General features: G+C 39.7%; 1 protein-coding gene across 1 annotated transcript in view; it reads left to right on the top strand.

Moving 5' to 3' along the window:
• Positions 1-2,010: 2,010 nt before the first annotated feature.
• LOC130089425 (regulator of G-protein signaling 3-like) overlaps positions 2,011-15,000 on the top strand; it is a 69,833-nt gene continuing 56,843 nt past the window's right edge. Inside the window, exon 1 of the mRNA XM_056256728.1 lies at positions 2,011-2,817. Coding sequence (XP_056112703.1) covers positions 2,011-2,817 — 807 coding nt within the window. The remainder of the gene's footprint in view (positions 2,818-15,000) is intronic.

Consider the following 15,000-nt stretch of genomic DNA (forward strand, 5'->3'; position numbering starts at 1 on the left):
TCACGGCTTGCCCTGGACTGGATATACTGCAAACTTGTCTACCAATGATTGTCTTCCTCATTAATTCAGTTTAAACAATTATTTTCTGTATTTTACTTCAAACGTCCTCCCTCTGTTCTACTGTTCACACCCAGCATCTATGGAGCCTGAAACAAAAACAAAGACAGAAAGAAGTCTTATTCAGACGGGACTAGTTTTCCTGAAGGAAATTAGAGAAATTCGTATGTCGCAGTATGTTGCTGCATCTGCCAAGTCTGGGTTTCTCTCACACAATCTCTGCACAAATTCCAGAGCAAATTAAATCACCGTTTGTTTTCCAGCTTTCTCCTCTAGGAAAATCCAATCCCATCTGAATGTGAATGTCTGTTACTGATATTATATTTTCACACCTCTTTTCCTCATGCATATTAGCCGACGTGTACTAGATAATTATTGTCAACCCTAAATCTGAATTCACTCACTCACTGTTTTTTTTTTGTATAGTGACAAAATGTGTGACAAAATATGCAGTGATTTGGGTTTGCAGGACCAGGATTGAAAATATTTATATTTTATTTAATGTGATGCCCATTTGTCCAGGGTCGTTGCAATGTCTCATATGTCACATATTGACATCAAGACCCCTTGGCATCCCTTTTTAACACACAGTTGCAACTTTAAGTATCAATCTAGGCTTATTAGAAAAATGTGCCTCTACCAAAAATATTTAAAAACTCTTTGAAAAATGACCTGTACATACAATTCACTGCATTGAACACTAGAGGCAGTAAAACACCAACAACTTTTATTCCCCATTCACACAAATTATGATTACGGGGCAGATTATTGATTAACAAATACTCTTTTTCTGTATTTTAATGTCTATGTTATGTGCTCAAAAAACTTTTACCATAGTGCATGATTTATCATGATTAAATAATCAGCTTCATATGTATGGCTGATCTGATAGTAAATTTGCTCATTCACTTATCTGGTACATCATTGAACTTGCTTGGGTAAATCCCGTGAAACACAAGTCACGATAAAAGAGCTCAAAGACTTGTAGAAGCAAGATAAAATAGGAAGGTTGTTTCATCAAATGCGTTTTCTTTAACAATAACCTTTAGGTTTAGGGTAGAGTTTTGTTCAAATGTGAGTGTATAAAGTGTCCAATGTTCCACATTTAGTTTTTTCAGTTAAATGAGTGCATCATCTGGGTATTAAAAATGCACATTTTGGTTTCACTTTATTTTGATGGTCCCTTTAACACATTCTGTTGACTATAAGTAACGTTGCACCTACATGTCTACTAACTCTCATTAGAGTGTTAGTAGACTGGTAGGGTTAGAGTTAGTTGACATGTAGTTGCTTATAGTCAGTCGAGTGTCTGTTGGAGGAGCATCACAATAAAGAGTTAGCAGACATTAAGCAGACACTAATACTCTACTGAGAGTTAGTTGACATGTAGTTGCAAAATGACTTATAGGCCACAGAATGTTCAAAAGGGACCATCAAAATAAAGTGTTACCAAAATTCCGGAAAACGGAATAGAATTGTGCATAAGAATGCAGATATTGCATATCTGTAAATGTGAATACATGAAGTGTCCAATGTTTCACATTTAGTTAAGGGGTTGTTCGGTTAACATCATTCTCTTAACAGACATTTACATTGATAGTCTGGCGTTATAATTTATTTGCGTTTGGTGAACTGTGGAGTGGGTAAAACTGTTTTTAATGGCAGGCTAGCAGTTACCGTTGACTCACGCTAGCCTAGCACCGGCGAACTATGCAACTGGAACGACTGGATGAAAACTGTCTCCACTGATAAATAACACACAGGCTAACTTGGAAATGAGGCCCGATGTCCAAAATCCTGAACCACCCCTTTAAATGAATGCCTCATCTGGGTAGTTAAAATGCTTTCAAATGCATTTTTTAAAAGTTCTTAGAAATGGTAAGAATGCAGATAACGCATATGTTAGAAATGTAAATGTAACGGTGTTGCAACACTGTGTTCTTCTGTTGCCAGATGCTTGAACCCAAGCAGGATGAGCCATGTGACCTCAGGGGCCAGAGAATGACCTCTGAGGAGGACCAGTCCCCGGGGAACCTGTCGGACGCTTCGCTCACCACAGCGAGCCCTCGGTCCAGGAGTCTCACGCTGCTGGAGGACATGTGTACCTCTCTGGAGGAGAACCTGGTTCCTCCAACACCTCCACCCTCCACTGAAGGAGAAGATGGCAGAAGCACAGAGAGCAGCGTCCACGAGGATGAGGGCAAAGAGAAGGAGTTCTTGCACGCACACTCACGAGACTGTGATGAAGAAAAACAGCTGCTTGTTGATGAAGAGAATGTGTCAGATGCGCTGGACACCAATGCTCCCCCTTCATCATCATCCTCATCATTTGTCATCCCCGAGCTTCGATTAGATCGCTCCTTCAGTGCGGACGCCCTCTCCACCCCCGGCACCGATGAAGAGTATGAGGATGAGGATGAAGAGGAGGATGATGAAGAGGAGGAGGAAGATAGTGACGAGAACTACCTGGAGCGCAGTGACAGTAAACGCAGGAGCATGGTTGAAGCCTCCTCATGTGAAAAGCACCCGAGTGGACTCAGCGTGCAGAACTCCCTGCGCAGACGCACACACAGCGAGGGAAGTCTTCTCCAGGACCCGCGCACGACCTGCTTCACTTCTGATAACGCCATCCACTGCATGGAGGGCTCAGGGACACACACGGGCGGGTGGACGCTTCCCTCACCCAGAACCCTGAAGAAAGAGCTGACGAAGAACGGAGGGTCCATGCATCAGCTCTGCATGCTGTTCTCCGGGAGAAAAGTAAGTCCGAAGAGTTTATTCATAATTTCCCTTTGCCATGTTAGTGAGATGGTCCTCACTGCAGAACACGAAATCCAGGGGGAGGAGTTGGATCCAGATCCAACTCCTCCCACCTTACATATACTTAAACCTACCCATCTCCGCCCCCTGATCCCTAACCCCACCCCTAATAATACCTATCTCCACCCCTGATCCCTAAACCCACCCTAATCCTACCCATCTCCACCCCCTGATCCCTAAACCCACCCTAATCCTACCCATCTCCACCCCCTGATCCCTAAACCCACCCTAATCCTACCCATCTCCGCCCCCTGATCCCTAACTCCACCCCTAATCCTACCCATCTCCACCCCCTGATCCCTAAACCCACCCTAATCCTACCCATCTTCACCCCCTGATCCCTAAACCCACCCTAATCCTACCCATCTCCACCCCCTGATCCCTAAACCCACCCTAATCCTACCCATCTCCGCCCCCTGATCCCTAACTCCACCCCTAATCCTACCCATCTCCACCCCCTGATCCCTAAACCCACCCTAATCCTACCCATCTCCGCCCCCTGATCCCTAACTCCACCCCTAATCCTACCCATCTCCGCCCCCTGATCCCTAAACCCACGCTAATCCTACCCATCTCCACCCCCTGATCCCTAACCCCACCCCTAATCCTACCCATCTCCACCCCCTGATCCATAACTCCACCCCTAATCCTACCCATCTCCGCCCCTGATCCCTAACCCCACCCCTAATCCTACCCATCTCCACCCCCTGAAATACTAACCCCACCCTAATCCTACACATCTCCACCCCCTGATCCCTAACCCCAACCCTAATCCTACCCATCTCCACCCCCTGATCCCTAACCCCACCCTAATCCTACCCATCTCCACCCCTGATCCCTAACCCCACCCTAATCCTACCCATCTCCGCCCCCTGATCCCTAACCCCACCCCTAATCCTACCCATCTCCGCCCCCTGATCCCTAAACCCACCCTAATCCTACCCATCTCCACCCCCTGAAATACTAACCCCACCCTAATCCTACACATCTCCACCCCCTGATCCCTAACCCCAACCCTAATCCTACCCATCTCCACCCCTGATCCCTAAACCCACCCTAATCCTACACATCTCCACCCCCTGAAATACTAACCCCACCCTAATCCTACACATCTCCACCCCCTGATCCCTAACCCCAACCCTAATCCTACCCATCTCCACCCCTGATCCCTAACCCCACCCTAATCCTACCCATCTCCACCCCCTGATCCCTAAACCCACCCTAATCCTACACATCTCCACCCCCTGAAATACTAACCCCACCCTAATCCTACACATCTCCACCCCCTGATCCCTAACCCCACCCTAATCCTACCCATCTCCACCCCTTAGATCTAGATCCAACTCCGCCCCCTGGATCTCGTGTACTGCAATGAGGTGCTACTGATGTTAGTTGCTTCAGCTGATATATTAGTATAAGCACCACTCTTTCTTCACAAAAGCACATGCACAGCACAGCACAAGACAAAGACACAAGGAATAGTTCACCCAAAGATATAGGGCCCTTTCATACGCCCGGTGTTTTTTGCTAGTTTCAGCCCGACGCAGTTATCATTTTCACGTCCTGCGCCACATTGTTTAAATAGCAAATGCATTTGCACCCATCTGTGGTCTATGGGCTGCTGGTCTGAAAACCAGGTGTGTGTTCAGGCGCATTGTTGGCGCATTGCTATTTTGAGGAACTGAAATAGACGGAGCCGTTGACCAACTGAAGCCTGGTCGAAAGTCAATGGCGCAGTTTTTTTTTGTTGTTATTTAAGGAGTGCGTTAGTAATATGAGCCTATCGGCGGGTCCACAACGCGCGTACACTTTGTCCCGTGGATGGTTTACTCGTGTGTGAGGTTGAAGCTCGCAAGCAGACCATCTACGGGACAAAGTGTACACGCAAAATGTAGAATCCGTTTCCTCGCTAGAGAAGCGTTCAGTTTTTCCGCTTGCAAATTCCGTCATGTAAATAGCGAATCCGTCATGGTGCGAGCGCAACTGGCTTTTAAAGGGAATGGGAGATGAGACTCTGATTGGTTTATTGCACATTACGCCCAAAACACACCCATTACCCATTAAGAGAATAGAGACAACCCTTTTAGACCATGCACTGGGCGCACCGACTATTTTTCTCGTCTTTAAACTAGCAAAAGTGGATCCGGAAACGACCTGAGTGCACTTGCACCGTGCGCTTTAGACCATGACCAAATGCCACGACACCAACAAAACCAAACCATCCAAAAAAAGTAACTTCTTAAGAATCTTAAATGAGTCCCAAACCGAGCTGAGGAAACTGATCCTGCTATACTTTAAAAAACATTTCCACAACAAGGGATACAAACAGAAACTAGAAGTGAAAAAATTTAAAGAAAACTAGATTTCAATCATAATCTGATCACAATCACAATTTGTATTTGTCTTTTTACCGGTTTTGAATTTGATTATTTGGCTAGAAACCAATAATATGGGTGGTTTTAAGTATACAAGATATATACTATATATAAGGTAAATTTTTTTTTTTTTTACAATTATCACATTTTTTTTAAATTAGTCGATCTTGCAAGGAGACGCATCACTATTCATCTTCTTCCTTCCGTACAAATTTTGGCACCTAAAAATCCTCCCGCCCACATTTTCTTCAGAACATTTACATATCTAGTTCATGAATATCATTGTGTTTTAGGAAAGTCATGATATTTTACAACATGTACTAACCATGCCTTGTCATATTAAGGACAAACTATCTGATCTATTTATTTATTTAACTTTCAATTGTGTTTTAATTGGTTTTGCTTCATAGTGAAAGTCAATAATAAGATTCAAATTTTTTCTCAAACAACATACTCTTATTTTTTTAATCATATTTTAAAACAAGTAGTTATCCATATTATAGTCTTCCATTACATCAGTTATAATCTTGTGACATGAATTTTTTTAAAATAGGGCCCAAAAAATTCTATCAGTTACTCACCTCACGTCTTTCCAAACCTATGATATTCTGCTCAATGTAAAAAATCAAAAATCAAAAGTCAGATTTTTTTTATCATTTATGTTCTTTGCATAAGCATTGCAGAGCGAAGGTTAGGGTTTTGATCCAATCACATCAATTCATCATGAACAATAGAAGTATTGACACTTGCCTTCATTAAACACCAATAATTCGTTTCTGTACATTTTCCCAGACATAAGTATGGGACCCTGTAAACATTTGTTTACTTGAGCACCGGTTATGCCTTGCCTTGAAATACAGTGATTATTGATATACAAACAGCACCATTTCAGTCTCATTTACCCCTCAAATATCACATAAACAAGGTGCATAACACGAGTGAAAGACAAATATCACAACTTGTATTTGTTGAGAGAAAAGAGATATTTTTATACTAAAATATAAAATGCATTGGATATTAGATCATACGTTACTGTGTTTGGGTTAGTAATTACTTTGTAAGTACTGAATCATAATAAAAATGACGTACATAAAACGCATTTACATTTTGTAGTTGGTATATATACACAGTTATTGTGACTTTTGTGCTACAGTGATATAATTAATTTTAATGTGTGTACAAAATGTTGCTGATATTTTCATGCTCATCATTCATCCTTGATATGTGATGATATGTGTTGATATGTGTTGATATATGATGATATGTGTTGATATATGTGTTGATATGTGTTGATATGGCCAGAATGAATGGCTGTGCTCTCTGTTTTGTCCACTAAGTGGCGTTCTGTCGATTTATTTAGCTCTTTAAGCAGTTTAAACAGTATTTGAAGAGGTTATCTAGACAAGCTCTTTTACATGTTTGTGTGCATGTCTGTCAATGCAAGCAAGTGTGAGTTCTGTTCATAATAGAAACAAGTATAAACCATATCTAGCTTTTCTAAATACCTTATACTGTGCATTACTGCAGACAGAGAGACGTTCCTCATCTTCCTTCATGAAGACCACTGCAGGGTGATGTTTCTCTTGCTTTCATCTCTTATTTCCGCCTTTTGCTCAAGGCTTTTGAGTAGTTGTGTTGTTGAGTTTAGTTTGGCACATAAAGTCGCACACATGCAGACAGGTGCATGCTGATCACATAGGTCAAGGGTCAAGCGATGGCATTTTTCTGTTCATTTACTGTGCGATGTTAAAAACAACAGGATAAACAATATCAATATTAGCTTGAACTTCCACTCATTTTAAACTCGAGGTAACACATCAAAACCATAAGCGTCAGACTAATATGAATTGTCAATGAAACACACAGTTGAGTCAGTTCTGTTACATGTATTGGTCAAACGGATTAGCAAAATGGTCTGGATAAGAATCATTTGGACGGCTTTATCGTTTGAAAAGGTTTCATGCTTTGTAAAACTGTAGCACAATACTGATAACAAAAAGAGTACTGTGGTAAAAGTGAATTTTTAGCCTAAATTTTAACGTAAAAGTATCATTTATTGCCATGGTAGGTACAGTATATATTAATGTAGCTTGATATTACCACCTGATGCTGTCACTGTAACATGATACTGCTATATGAAGTCCTTTAAAGATGTTTTTTTAGTCAATAGTGACATTAATGCTACACAATATACTATAATAGTTAAATGTAAAAATGGTGCTCTCAACAAATGTATTGGTGCTGATTTTGATGAATGAAAAAATATATATATCTTCACCCTGACAAGGGGACATGAAAGATAAGAGTGCATGATGGGAAGTCTTTGTTTTAGTAGCTACTAATGAAAAGTGTGTGTGATTAATTCAAAGTGAGTGAATGAGGTGAATGATTCAAAGTGAGTGAATGAGGTGAATGATTCAAAGTGAGTGAATGAGGTGAATGATTCAAAGTGAGTGAATGATTCAAAGTGAGTGAATGAGGTGAATGATTCAAAGTGAGTGAATGAGGTGAATGATTCAAAGTGAGTGAATGATTCAAAGTGAGTGAATAAGGTGAATGATTCAAAGTGAGTGAATAAGGTGAATGATTCAAAGTGAGTGAATAAGGTGAATGATTCAAAGTGAGTGAATAAGGTGAATGATTCAAAGTGAGTGAATAAGGTGAATGATTCAAAGTGAGTGAATAAGGTGAATGATTCAAAGTGAGTGAATGAGGTGAATGATTCAAAGTGAGTGAATGAGGTGAATGATTCAAAGTGAGTGAATGAGGTGAATGATTCAAAGTGAGTGAATGAGGTGAATGATTCAAAGTGAGTGAATAAGGTGAATGATTCAAAGTGAGTGAATGATTCAAAGTGAGTGAATGAGGTGAATGATTCAAAGTGAGTGAATGAGGTGAATGATTCAAAGTGAGTGAATGAGGTGAATGATTCAAAGTGAGTGAATGATTCAAAGTGAGTGAATGAGGTGAATGATTCAAAGTGAGTGAATGAGGTGAATGATTCAAAGTGAGTGAATGATTCAAAGTGAGTGAATAAGGTGAATGATTCAAAGTGAGTGAATAAGGTGAATGATTCAAAGTGAGTGAATAAGGTGAATGATTCAAAGTGAGTGAATAAGGTGAATGATTCAAAGTGAGTGAATAAGGTGAATGATTCAAAGTGAGTGAATAAGGTGAATGATTCAAAGTGAGTGAATGAGGTGAATGATTCAAAGTGAGTGAATGAGGTGAATGATTCAAAGTGAGTGAATGAGGTGAATGATTCAAAGTGAGTGAATGAGGTGAATGATTCAAAGTGAGTGAATAAGGTGAATGATTCAAAGTGAGTGAATAAGGTGAATGATTCAAAGTGAGTGAATAAGGTGAATGATTCAAAGTGAGTGAATGAGGTGAATGATTCAAAGTGAGTGAATAAGGTGAATGATTCAAAGTGAGTGAATAAGGTGAATGATTCAAAGTGAGTGAATAAGGTGAATGATTCAAAGTGAGTGAATAAGGTGAATGATTCAAAGTGAGTGAATAAGGTGAATGATTCAAAGTGAGTGAATGAGGTGAATGATTCAAAGTGAGTGAATAAGGTGAATGATTCACTGACTCACTCAAAAAGCCAGTCTCTTGTTGCCTACTGGCTTGACAATGTAACTTGCACAAGTGACCCATGGAAATCCTCAGCACTAATGCACAGACACTGACAGCCCGTCTAGGACATGCAGACACAAACAGTTTGGCATGCGGTGCGGATCAACAAAAGGTGCATAATTAATGCATGCAAATACTTTAATAATGCATTTTATATAAAGGCCTTTGAGATCAACAAAAGGTGCATAATTAATGCATGCAAATACTTTAATAATGCATTTTATATAAAGGCCTTTTATAACCGTTCTTTTTAAACTGATAGACTGTTGATATGTTTTTTGTAGTTTTACTTGACATGCTTCTTTAATGTTTAGATCATGCTTATACGTCCCGCTGGCCCAGTGACTGAACTGAAGTGTTTTTTTACTCTAAACGTTTGAATCGTCATTGAGCCGCTTCATTCCAGTTCTCCACCTAAAATAATGGCCAATGTTTGATCTGAAATATTCCAGCAGAAATCTCAGGCCTGAACTGTGTGCATCATTTGCTGCTTTATGCTTTTCTTTGAGTCCATTTTGAAGTGAATCTTCACTTTTCATTCAAATCTATAGGTGAACAAAGTGAAATCAATCAATTTAAATTGTTGCTACCATGACATATCTTCAATTAAAAATATGGACAACTAAATATTATAGTCAATTTTCACTAAAAGTCATACGGTACATTTCCCTTTCAAATAGATCCCTTTTACTGGGTTTCTGATTTGATTCTGGGATTGAATATTAAGTATTTAAATAAATGGTCAAACACACAATTTAAATTTAAATAAAAGTGCTATCGAAAAGTGAATCTGTGAATTATACCCCCCCCCCATATACCCTACCCAACCAAGTCATATCAAAATGTGTTTTTTTGTTATTAATAACAGTTCTTCATCCATTATTATTTTTATTAATTATTAATAGCCACATTTTCAGAAATTAGTGCAGCCACCAATGCAGTGCATGCGATCTCGTGTCTTATACACGTCAATGCAAGTATCTGAGACGCTCATTGTCAATGAAAATCTCCACTAATGCAGTGGCTCGTATCTCGCTTCTGGCTCTGCTGTTCACTTAAGACAATATGAAAGAAAAGCCCCAGAATAAGGTCTCCAGTGATGACAGTCCGCTCTCGGCTCTTTCTGTCTGGCGTAATGAGGCTATAAATATCCTGAATGGACACATGATCCTGTGTGTGTCTGCGCATGCATCTGGAGGAAATGTGTGTAAATGAATGTCTTCCTGGGAGAAGAGGATGTTTAGCAGTGGATGGCACGCAATTTCATTATTTTCACGCAGCCTCAGAAACAAAAGGCAAAAGGCAACACTTTATTGATGGTCATTTATTAAACAAGGGCAATGTTGGATATATTGTATACCTGGTATATAGAAGGAAACTTTTTTTTTTTTTTTTAAACAAATAAAAATGAGTAAATAATTACTGAACTTACATGGTAAATTTATGTTTTATTTGTAAAAAACAAACAAATTGTCTTTTATTTACAGTCAAAAGCCGTAAACTGACAGCAACTGCAAGTTCTCATACACACACATGCACACACACACATACACATGCACATGCACACACACACGCATGCATGCACGCACACATTATCATTTCAAAATAAAGTTTGGGCAAAGTAAGTTGTTCAATTAATACTCTTATTCATGCATTACATTAATTAAAAGTGACAGTTAAAGACATGTACAATGTTACAAAGATTTCTATTTTAAATACAGTAAATGTTGTTCTTTTTAACTTTCTATTCATCAAAGATTCCTGAAAAACTATCACAGTTTCCACAAAGATCTGAAGCAGCACAACTGTTTTCAACATTGATAATAATCATAAATGTTTCTGGGACATCAAATCATCATATTAGAGTGATTTCTGAAGGATCATGTGACACTGAAGACAAATGAGAGTAATGATGCTGAAAATTCAGCTTTGGCCACAGGAATAAATTACACTTTACTATACACTCACCTAAAGGGTTATTAGGAACACCTGTTCAATTTCTCATTAATGCAATTATCTAATCAACCAATCACATGGCAGTTGCTTCAATGCATTTAGGGGTGTGGTCCTGGTCAAGACAATCTCCTGAACTCCAAACTGAATGTCAGAATGGGAAAGAAAGGTGATTTAAGCAATTTTGAGCGTGGCATGGTTGTTGGTGCCAGACGGGCCGGTCTGAGTATTTCACAATCTGCTCAGTTACTGGGATTTTCACGCACAACCATTTCTAGGGATTTCTAAGAATGGTGTGAAAAGGGAAAAACATCCAGTATGCGGCAGTCCTGTGGGCGAAAATGCCTTGTTGATGCTAGAGGTCAGAGGAGAATGGGCCGACTGATTCAAGCTGATAGAAGAGCAACTTTGACTGAAATAACCACTCGTTACAACCGAGGTATGCAGCAAAGCATTTGTGAAGCCACAACACGCACAACCTTGAGGCGGATGGGCTACAACAGCAGAAGACCCCACCGGGTACCACTCATCTCCACTACAAATAGGAAAACGAGGCAACAATTTGCAAGAGCTCACCAAAATTGGACAGTTGAAGACTGGAAAAATGTCGCCTGGTCTGATGAGTCTCGATTTCTGTTGAGACATTCAGATGGTAGAGTCAGAATTTGGCATAAACAGAATGAGAACATGGATCCATCATGCCTTGTTACCACTGTGCAGGCTGGTGGTGGTGGTGTAATGGTGATGTTTAATTGGCATACTTTAGGCCCCTTAGTGCCAGTTGGGCATCGTTTAAATGCCACGGCCTACCTGAGCATTGTTTCTGACCATGTCCATCCCTTTGTGGCCACCATGTACACATCCTCTGATGGCTACTTCCAGCAGGATAATGCACCATGTCACAAAGCTCGAATCATTTCAAATTGGTTTCTTGAACATGACAATGAGTTCACTGTACTAAAATGGCCCCCACAGTCACCAGATCTCAACCCAATAGAGCATCTTTGGGATGTGGTGGAACGGGAGCTTCGTGCCCTGGATGTGCATCCCACAAATCTCCATCAACTGCAAGATGCTATCCTATCAATATGGACTAACATTTCTAAAGAATGCTTTCAGCACCTTGTTGAATCAATGCCACGTAGAATTAAGGCAGTTCTGAAGGCGAAAGGGGGTCAAACACAGTATTAGTATGGTGTTCCTAATAATCCTTTAGGTGAGTGTATATTCACATAGAAACCAGTTATTTTAAATTTGTATAATATTCACTGTTTTTACTGTACTTTTTGATCAAATAAATGCAGACTTGGTGAGTAGAAGAGACTTCTTTCAAAAACATCACAAACTTTTGAATAGTAGTGTATACTGTATATAAAAGTGATGCAGGATGCAGTTGTTATCTATTTTCTTTATTTGTAAGGTTATTCACTTCGGCTCCGTCCGCTCTTTCCCAGTAGCTGCGATTCTTTTTCCATGCCATATATACAGTATGCCATATATCCTCGATCTGGAGGCGACTCATGGCTCAGTCTTTACACCAGGGACCGGCTGATGAGTCTCAGACTGTGTGTTTGATGGCCAGAGTTGAGGAGGAGATGTTTGACCTGAAGATCAGGGGCTTTAAACCGTATCCTCCATCACTGTCATGAGGAATATGAGTTAAAGTCATGAGGATTGTTCTGTGTTTGACTGAGGCATTGCTGGGCAAAAATATTCTAGACTATATTTTCGGTTTGTATGTGTGGACAGGAATCTCATCAAGAGGGGCAAAGGAAAAGAAGGAGGCGTTAAATATTATATATTATATGAGTAACAGATTTCGCAACCCTGGACACATTACAGTGAAAGAGCGTGTGTGTGTGGTTCATCGACATCAACCTCTTCAGATGATTCAGCTACTGGAGGTTGTGTTAACAGTGTATAGGAGTGTGTTGGATGGTTTTGTAGAGAGTTGTGAGTTGAATCACCATCTTTACATCAGAAAGACCTTGAGCTTGAGATTTCAGGAGTCCTGCTAAACTCTGAGTAAATGTGCATTGACAATAACCTGAACTGGACTGGACTAACAATACAGATCGTCTATGCACTGCAGAAAGTGAAATCAACACGCTATTTATTTAAAGTGCATTTTTATATTGGTCTTGTCAAAAATCATGGTTTTAAACCTGTTAAAACAATTGAATCTTCGCCATAGAAAACAAAAAAAGACACTCAACAGTGTTAAAATATGCAAAATATACAAACTGGCTAGCTTTACTGACTGCAGAAATTATTGTGGATTTTATAGCATATAATTTTTAGCACATAACAGAAAATATGATGCATATTTGAAAAAAGACATCACATTAAACATTAAGGTCTTCTAAAGTTTACTAAATTAAACATTGACTAACAAAATGTTTTTACTTTTATAATCAAGTGAAAATCCTTGTGTTATAGCTAATTTAGCTTTTGTTTATGGTGAAATGTTATTTGTTTATGATAAAAGTTCAAAATTATTATATTGACCTACATTAAGTAACATTTTGGCTTATGTCTAAAGAAAAATATTGATTAATTATGGTATTTGTAGGTTGACCAGCCCGTTCTTGGTTCCTGCAGTGTCTTCAATATCAGCTCACCAAGTAGAACGTTTATTTAAAGGCACAGTTCACCCAAAAATGCCCCGACATTTCTCTTTAATATTTCTCGTAGACTTCTGATATCTTCTGTGTTTTGTTTTGCTCTCTCCTCTCCAGAGGTCAAATCGTCTCAGCACATCGATGCGTACGGCCGTCTGCCGGAAGCTAGTTATTATAGCTTTTAAATATTATATTATTGTTTCAACCCAAATTTGGGTAAAATATGGATAAACCCAGCCGTTGGGTTGCATTTTTAAACAAAATGTTTCACCCAACGGTTGGGTTTGTCCATATTCGACCCAAATTTGGTTTAAAACAACCCAGCATTTTTTAGAGTGTAATAAAGTTTTAAATATGAATTTTTTTTCTTACAAAAACCCATCGCGTCGCTTCAGAAAGCCTTTATTAAGCCCCTGAAGCCATATGGATGATTTTTTTATGACGGATGGATCAATTTTTTTGGGCTTCAAAATCTCGCCCCTCCATTCACTCCCATTATAAAGCGTTGGAAGAGCCTGGATATGTTTTAAAAAAAATATAACTCCGATTGTGTTCGTCTGAAAGATATTCATATACACCAATGCCTTGAGGGTGAGTAAATCATGGGCTAATTTTCATTTTTGGGTGGACTATCCCTTTAATGGGGCAAGAAAAAGCAATCGGTCATGCAGGGGCTGTTCTGACCCACAGAGGGAGCTGGCGTCATGTTTCACACTCATTACTCTTCTGCAATTAACACACTGAGAGAATGACCTTCACAATCATTTCAGCTTTAGTTTGAGAAACGTGATACTATATACAGTCAAACCAAAATTTATTCAGACACTTTCAACAATTTTATAGATTTTACTAGTCCACTGTATGAAGCATTTCTTGTGTATAATATGCCACAGTTGACTTTACTCTCCTCACTTACATAAATGAACTATAGTGTCCTGCACACACTAGTATAAAAATATCAAAAATGATATCTGGTGTCTGAATCATTTTTGGTTTTACTGTAGTTGATCACAGTACCATTTGTGGAGACTGGTGTTGGTTGGCACAGTTTCATATTTGGATGCTGAATGAAAAACGTGAATACGGCCTCTTCATTGAAGACAAGAAAGATCTGCTCCTCAAAAGGAAAAATGATGATAACATTGACTGAGTTTGTCTTTGATGAACTGTCAAACAGTGCCAGTGTTTGTCCTGCCGCACATCTACTTGCTGCATAATTCAGCGTATTACTGGAAAGCTGCGAGAGTCAGTGGTTGACGTTAAATCACAGACGCAGGGTTATTTGCTTGTGTGTGTGTGTGTGTGTGTCACACCGCTGGGGTTGCCATAGCAGAGCTGGTGCCAGTGTGTGTCTGATGGAGGCAATGCTTTAGTTCACTGTACAACACACAGCAACAGTCAATGATGCAGGACAAGAGTCTGGAAATGAGTTAAACACACCGTGTAACAGCCAGTTACCGTAAGTTATTGGGATCTGTTGTCATGGTTTCACAACTTCTGGCTGGCATGGCACTGGTTTTTAAAAGGCTGTGGAT

Source organism: Rhinichthys klamathensis, unplaced genomic scaffold (genome assembly GCF_029890125.1).
Source record: "Rhinichthys klamathensis goyatoka isolate OS25496 unplaced genomic scaffold, OSU_Roscu_1.1 h1tg000132l_1, whole genome shotgun sequence".
NCBI classification, from domain to species: Eukaryota; Metazoa; Chordata; class Actinopteri; order Cypriniformes; family Leuciscidae; genus Rhinichthys; species Rhinichthys klamathensis.